Source organism: Oncorhynchus kisutch, linkage group LG5 (assembly GCF_002021735.2).
Source record: "Oncorhynchus kisutch isolate 150728-3 linkage group LG5, Okis_V2, whole genome shotgun sequence".
Lineage (NCBI taxonomy): Eukaryota > Metazoa > Chordata > Actinopteri > Salmoniformes > Salmonidae > Oncorhynchus > Oncorhynchus kisutch.
In genome coordinates, this window is record NC_034178.2 from 32962281 (window position 1) to 32970243 (window position 7963).

At 43.6% G+C, this 7963-nt stretch overlaps 1 protein-coding gene across 1 annotated transcript; it reads right to left on the bottom strand.

Moving 5' to 3' along the window:
- Positions 1 to 1613: 1613 nt before the first annotated feature.
- Positions 1614 to 7963, bottom strand: ppp4r2b (protein phosphatase 4, regulatory subunit 2b). The gene is made up of 9 exons (XM_020483082.2): positions 7651 to 7963; positions 6151 to 6232; positions 5788 to 5958; positions 5149 to 5242; positions 4980 to 5017; positions 3967 to 4041; positions 3704 to 3832; positions 3356 to 3609; positions 1614 to 3160 (listed from the first exon to the last, which is right to left on the bottom strand). Exons 1-9 carry the CDS (start codon positions 7685 to 7687, stop codon positions 2811 to 2813), a joined length of 1230 nt encoding a protein of 409 aa, XP_020338671.1. The 5' UTR covers positions 7688 to 7963; the 3' UTR covers positions 1614 to 2810.

A 7963-nucleotide genomic window follows, 5' to 3' on the forward strand; every position in this document is an offset into this window, starting at 1 on the left:
AAATAATAGAAAAGTAAAACACATAATAATAAATACACAGTGACAAATGATGACTTCCTTAAATACACGGGTACGGAGTCGATGTGCAGGGGTGCGAGGTAATTGAGGTAGCGATGTACATATAACTAGGAATAAAGTGACAAATAATAAACAGTAGCAGCAGTGTATGTGATGAGTCAAAAATGTTGGTGCAAAAAGGGTCAATTCAGATAGTTAATTAACCAAATAGCTACCCGGACTAACTATTTAGCAGTCTTATGGCTTGGGATAGAAGCGGTTCAGGGTCCTGTCCCAGACTTGGTGCATCGGTATTGTTTGCCGTGCAATAGCAGAGAGAACAGTCTATGACTTCTGTGACTGGAGTCTATGACATTTTTGGGGGCCTTCCTCTGACACCGCCTGGTATAGAGGATGGATGTCAGGGAGCTCGGCAACCCTTTGTAGTGCCTTGCGGTTGGATGCCATACCAAGCGGTGATGCAGCCAGTTAAGGTGCTCTCAATGGTGCAGCTGTAGAACCTTTTGAGGATCTGAGGGACCATGACAAATCTTTTCAGCCTCCTGAATGGGAAGAGGCATTATCATGCCTTCTTCACGACTGAGTTGGTGTGTTTGGACCATGATAGATCCTTAGTGATGTGGACACCGATGAACTTGAAGCTCTTGATGGGCTCCATACAGCTCTGTTGATGTGAATGGGGGCCTGCTCTGCCCTCCGTTTCCTGTAGTACACGATCAGCTCATTTGTCTTGGTGGCGTTGAGGGAGAGGTTGTTGTCCTTCCACCACACTGCAAGGTCTCTGACCTTCTCCCTAAAGGCTGTCTCATCGTCGTCGGTGATCAGGCCTACCACGCTGTGTTGTTGGCAAACTTAATGGTGTTGGAGTCGTGGGTGAACAGGGAGTTCAGAAAGGGACTAAGCATGCACCTGAGGGAGCCCCCGTTTTGAGGGTCAGTGTGGTGCATGTTCTATTGGGGTGGTATGCAAATTGGGGTGGGTCCAGGGTGTCTGGAATGATGCTGTTTATGTGAACCATGACCAGCCTTTCAAAACATTTCATGGCTACAAATGTGAATGCTACAGGGCTACAGAGTGTGATCACAGGAACAGCTGGTGCTCTCATTCATGGTGCAGTGTTGCTGGCCTCGAAGCGAGCGTAGAAGACGTTTATCTTGACTGGTAAGCTTGCGACTGGGTTTCCCTTTGTCATCTGTTTGCAAGCCCTGCATCAGAGTGGGTGTGGTAGGATTCGATTCTGTATTGACGCGTCGCCTGTTTTGATGATTTGTTGGGAGGGGGGGTAGCGGGATTTCATACAAGCTCAATATGGACTCGTAGTACAACCGGAACTACATGTTCAAACATGACATAGAAATCTGACAGGGTAATCAGTTGATTACTGATCGCCTTGAACTGAGCATTTGACCACAAAATAGCTAACCCGGATTAAGAAGCTCACGTCTTCAGCAACACATTTATTAGAATAAGTCGCCAGAGATGTCAAGACATTACACAAGAGGTGATCTGATCATCAGGAAGGTGGACATGCGAAAGCCTTTAAGAGCAGCTCATTGGAATAGACGGATGGCCTCAAGAAAGAACGCATGACCACATTTTTGTATATATTTTTTTTACATTTATTGCTTTATCTGAATACCGCATTGAAAGCCCAATCATTCAGAGCATACACAAACTATACAATTATATATGGTTTCACAAAGGCAGTGAACATATACTGTATCACAATCTACAAAAATCTACTTTACAGAAATTTAAAATTCTACATATCAAAAAGTACAGCTGCAGAAACAGGTGTAAAGCTGGTAACCAGTAAATGCTCTGGATATCTGTCAGTCAAACAACTTGGTGACATCACAATACAAAGCAGAAGTCATCTTTGTACTTACAGCTGGTTTTGGAAATGAAATAACTGGCTGTCAAAAAACATATTTTCCAAAATAAGTAATTCAGTTGAAATGTTCATATAAATGATGGTTCAATGCACCCAAAATGATATGTTACATTTTAAGGTAAAAGGTAGCATGTTATATTACTCTGAGTTGGGTCGGTAGTGTATCATCGCAAAGAAAATAGATGCAATTAAAAAGGAGAATAAGGACACATATGGAAAATCTATTTCAATACTCCCAACTCACCAGGAAAATTTATGGGGGGGGGGGGACAAACAAACAAGGAAATATACATTTTTTCAACAACCAAGATGGCGGCACGAGTAAAAACAGTGGTATGAGCTGGATGCTAAGGCTTGTGCTTCAGTCAGAAACAGAAATGATTCTAGCTAGTTCATCGCCGGAGTGATTAACTGAGCATAAATAATGAGGAAGTTAATTAGCGGCGATAGCTTTGTCTCAACTCTGGTGTGGCAGAGGTGATAATCCACAAAGAGAAACTGGCTACAAGGAAAAAAACTGCCTGGTTTACTTTTCCTGACAAATGCTTAAACTGATGAGGGAAAAAAGCCAGATGAACACCCCGACCTATCAGCACAGCCACAACAAACATCATCTGCAACCCCAAAGACTGATCAAGGCTGAAACAAAGACCTCTAGAGACCACAAGCCTTAAAATGAAAACTCTAAATAGTGTAGGAAAAAAAATCCAGTTTGTATTTGATTCAAAATAAAAAATGTTTATGCCCACATCAGGTGGTCATTTTGAGGAGTGCCCAAAATGTAGACAAGGCGTAAAGTATCTAGGGAACCAGGATGGCGCATCCCCTTCACCGGTGACACTCAAGCTGGACTTGAGGACAGATGTTCTGAATAGTCAACAGATGGATAACTGAGATCCTAGTCCTGCTCCATGGGCTCCTCACTGGTCCCAGTGTCCAGGCTACCGCTCTCCATGGTGCCCTCTGCAGGTGGCTCAGAAGTACTGCTGGAGGGAGCAGAGGCTCTCTCTTCCCTGGCTCCACTCTCCTCACTGCTACTGCTGCTGACACTACTGCTGCTGCTGCTGACTGGGTCACTGCCCTCATCGCTTTCTCGGGCCTCGGGGCTCTCCAGGACGCCAGCAGGGGCCTGCTGTTCTGACTGGTCCATGTCATTACATTCCTCTTGGGAGCCACAAGGAACCTCCCTCTCTGCCTGCTCGTCCTCCCCAGGCCCTGCTGATGGCTCCAACTGTGTGCTCGATGGCTCTGTGGGACAGGCAAGGACACAGAAATAGAGTTAGTAATGTCAACTGCATAAGGGTTGAGGTAGATCTGGCAAGCAGATAAGCTGAACCTGTGATGAACACCTCAGATTTCTGCGTACTAATATCCACAAAGGATTGTACCAGCAATGCATGTTGGCATGATTGGCAAAAATAAAGAGTGAAAAACAAGTCCTACCTTGGTCTTCACAAGTCCCAGCAGTACTGGGAGCCTCACTTCTCTTCTCGTCATCCTCCTCCTGGACCATGGACTCTGCCTCTTCCGACAAACTGTCATTGTTGCCGTGTCTGGGGGTGTCCCCCTCCTGCTCATCCTCTTTGCTGAACTTGAGCCTCTTCACCTCGTGTTGCTCCGCCTCCATATCCTCTTCTTCCTCATCATGGTGCTTGTTCTTCACAGAGCTCCCCTGGGTACCTGATGCTGACACCTCACTAAGAGAGCGAAGATTCATCACACATTCAATTCATCAAAAGAAAAAAGTAGGAAGTGAGTATCACACGGTCTGTTGGGTAGCAACTGAAGTACCTGGAGGGTTTGTCATGTCCCTGCTCTGTGGTAGGGTCTTTGTTTTCTGTACTGTCCGGTAGGCCGTTTGTCGCTAGAGAGAGCTTTGGTCTGTTCAGCGGCCTGGGGGTCCCTGGGCCATTCACTTTCCTGCAAGAAAAGAGAGGAAGAGTGAAAGAAATGTAGTGTAAGAAAAGTGTCAGAAATGTGAGTGGTTTACCTTTAGGCAATTATCACTGAGGAAACTAGGGTGAGAAAATAGGAACCTGTCATTTGAGCTTTACCTCTCCGTAAAAGCAGATGCGTTCCCAGGCAACATAACACCATTCATTCTATTCACACCACTGCATCCGTTTTTCCTTCATGACAGAGAGAAACATACAGTAATACAATATTTTACTTCATATAAACTATACTGAACAAAAATATAAACGCAACATGTAAAGTGTTGATCCCACGTTTCATGAGCTGAAATAAAAGATCCCAGAAATGTTCCATACACACGAAAACCTTATTTCTCTAAAATGTTTACATCCTTGTTAGTAAGCATTTCTCCTTTGCCAAGATAATCCATCCACCTAAAAGGTGTGGCATATCAAGAAGCAGATTAAAAAGCATGATCATTACACAGGTGCACCTTGTGCTGGGTAAAATAAAAGGCCACTAAAATGTGCAGTTTTATCACACAACACAATGTCACAGATGTCTTAAATTGGGGGAGCATGCAACTGGCATGCTGACTGCAGGATATCCACCAGAGCTGTTGCCAGATAATGAAACGTTTATTTCTCTACCATAAGCTGCCTCCAATGTCATTTTCGAGAATTTGGCAGTACTTCCAACTGGCCTCACAACCGCAGATCACGTGTAACCACGCCAGCCCAGGACCTCCACATCCAGCTTCTTCACCTGCGGGATCATCTGAGACCAGCCACCGGGACAGCTGATGAAACCGAAGAGTATTTCTGTCTGTAATAAAGCCATTTTGTGTGGGGAAACTCATTCTGATTGGCTGGGCCAGCTCCCCGGTGGGTGGGCCTACGCCCTCCCAGGCCCATCCATGGCTGCGCCCCTGCCCGGTTGTGAAATCCATAGATTAAGGCCTAATGAATTTATTTCAATTGACTGATTTCCTTATATGAACTGGAACCCAGTAAAATCGTTGAAAGAGTTGCATGTTACATTCATATTTTTGTTCAGTATAAATATAACGAATCACCTCTTTGTAAAAATGTTTCATTTATATAATTATTGTCCTTATTGTCCTTATAACAATAAGGACAAAAACAACACTTACTCTGAAGTAGGATGCACACAGCTGACCACCATCACATTCTGGAAGAAGAAAAACCCTTCAACACAAACACTTCAAAATATAAATACTATACAACATATAGAGACTATACACATCTAATCTAGTATAACACTGCACAACTGCTCCTAAACTGACATGGCACTCCACTCACCTTCTCAACACCTCTGAGGAATTTCTCTGTCCCTGTGTAATTTCTCTTGGGTTCTGTAAGCAGCTCACACAAACGCTGAATCGTAAATGGAATTCTGAGGGAAGTAAGGAGGTTATTTAAATAAACCTGAGGTAGGGCTAGCTCAAGAAAAAAAAAGTGAAATTAGATAAGTATAAAATAAACTATAATGACATGCGTGTTTACAATATGGTTGCCATTGGGGAGGCAGGTAGCCTAGTGGTTAGAGCACTGGGCCAGGGGTTCGCGCGCTGGGCCAGGGGTTCGCGCGCTGGGCCAGGGGTTAGCGCGCTGGGCCAGTAACCGAAAGGTTGCTAGATCGAATCACCGAGCTGACAAGGTAAAAATCTGTCATTCTGCCCCTGAACAACGTAGTTAACCCACTGTTCCTATGACATCATTGTAAATAAGAATTTGTTCTTAACTGACTTGCCTAGTTAAATAAAGGTAAAAAAAAATGTCAAATACATTTGAGCACTAGAGTACATGTGACACCTAGAAATGCCTCTCCAGTAGATGGCGCAATTGTACAACCACCAAAGTCAGCAACGTTAACTCTTTAGATGCCATGACATGATCACAAGAAAACAGTTGATTCTAAAAGGTTATACTGGTACCTACCCATTGTATCCATTCACAATCTTCAGTATCCTCTCCTTCATATCCTCAAATGGAATGGAGTCCACATTGGGATTGGCTACCCCCCTTTGATCGGGTGCTGAGGCATTGAAGTCGTCCATCACCTTCTCCAGTTTGAAGAGGAAATAGCTTTTAAACTGAGACCACTGAACACTGGAAAGACAGAGCACAGATCTCTTAACAAAAGTGATACAGCACATGCAGAAGAGAAGACTAGGCATGATCTAGGACTACACCTCATATCATTTGAACCAGTGATGTTGAAGTTATCCCACTGAGCATGCTTCATCCTCTCACATGCATGATATCTGTAGCTACAAGCTTGTCAATATGAACATTCCTTACATGGTTTCTCCAGTCTTCGCAACATGACACAGAAACTGGTCGAGCAGTGGTGCCACATCTTTCTTCCCTTTATTGTCAAAGTCTAAATAGAACAGTGATATCAAGTCAGTTAGCACAACACAACAGAGCAGGGAACTTTGGATAGATTGGCTTGATTATGAAACCATTGACTCTAACGTTAATGATGACTTGTGACTACAACACTGTCATTGTGTTCATGCTATTTATGCTGCAGTAATTTGTGTCGGGGGGCTAGGGTCAGTCTCTTATATCTGGAGTATTTCTCCTGTCTTATCCGGTGTCCTGTGTGAATTTAAGTATGCTCTCTCTAATTCTCTTTCTCTCTGAAGACCTGAGCCCAAGGACCATGCCTCAGGACTACCTGGCATGATGACTCCTTGTTGTCCCCAGTCCACCTGGCCGTGCTGCTGCTCCAGTTTCAACTGTTCTGCCTGCGCCTATGGAACCCTGACCTGTTCACTGTGATTACTATTATTTGACCATGCTGGACATTTATTAACATTTGAACATCTTGGCCATGTTCTGTTATAATCTCCACCTGGCACAGCCAGAAGAGGACTGGCCACCCCTCATAGCCTGGTACCTCTCTAGGTTTCGGCCTTTCTAGGGAGTTTTTCCTAGCCACCGTGCTTCTACACCTGCATTGCTTGCTGTTTGGTGTTTTAGGCTGAGTTTCTGTACAGCACTTTGAGATATCAGCTGATGTAAGCAGGGCTATATAAATACATTTGATTTGTTCAGCCATTTAGCTCACCAGCTAAAAAAGAAAGGAAAATGCCAAATGGAGCCGATCGACTTAGCTAGCTTGCTGTGACACCAACTGAAAATGTAATTGTGTTCTCATAAACCTTTATAGCGACCTACCCAGCGAGCTAGCTACGTGTGGCCATTGTCATCGGCCAAGTTAAGTGAACTCAAACTTGCAAGCTAGCATGTAAGCTAGCTCGCTGGACAACTTGTCTGTTAACTACATAACATCAACAATTAGTTGGGCTTACCTTCATGATAATGTCTTACTGGCTAGTTAGCTAACTAGCGTAGTCAATGAAAATTCACAAGCCAACTAACTGCAAATGGTAGCTAACTACCAATGATATATACATCATTGCTAACTACCGGTAGCTAACTTAATCAGTTCATTAGTTTGCTAACGTTAGCAGTGCGATGGAGTTGTCAACAGCACCATGGCTAACTAGCTAGTTAAATTGTTGAATTCAGAAATAAATATATAAACCTCTGGAGGTTTGAGAATTGATAGCTAGTTACCTTTAAGCTAAAGGGGAAACGCTAACGTTAGTTAGCAACTATGCTTATTCTTCCGAATGTTAGCATTAGCTGACTAGCTAACATACGCTTATAGCTAGCTAACGTTAGCCACAGTCAACACCTTCTGGCAATATAACCACTGTAGTATAGAAAAGTTAAACAAAAAGTCTGACTTTCTTTAAATATTACGTTATTCATAAGAACCCCAAAAACCTTTAAGCGCCTCTTGAAGTGAGTCAATTTCCATCATGTTGTTGTCCTCTGTCAATCTCTTGGAGCAAGAGGCAGACTAGTGGTGGCTGCGTTCAACACAAAAAAAAATAGTGGGTTCGTCCTCCCTGGGATCCTTGGGACGTCCATAGCCCACATTGAAGTTGAAATCTAAAATGGTTTTAAGGTTAGTATGTAAGGATTATGGTATGGATTAAGGTTCTAACAATGCGATATAACAATGAGATGTAGGTTTAGTTATACAAATCTTTGGTTAGGGTATGGACGTACAAAGCATCCCAAATAGCGCTGCCCC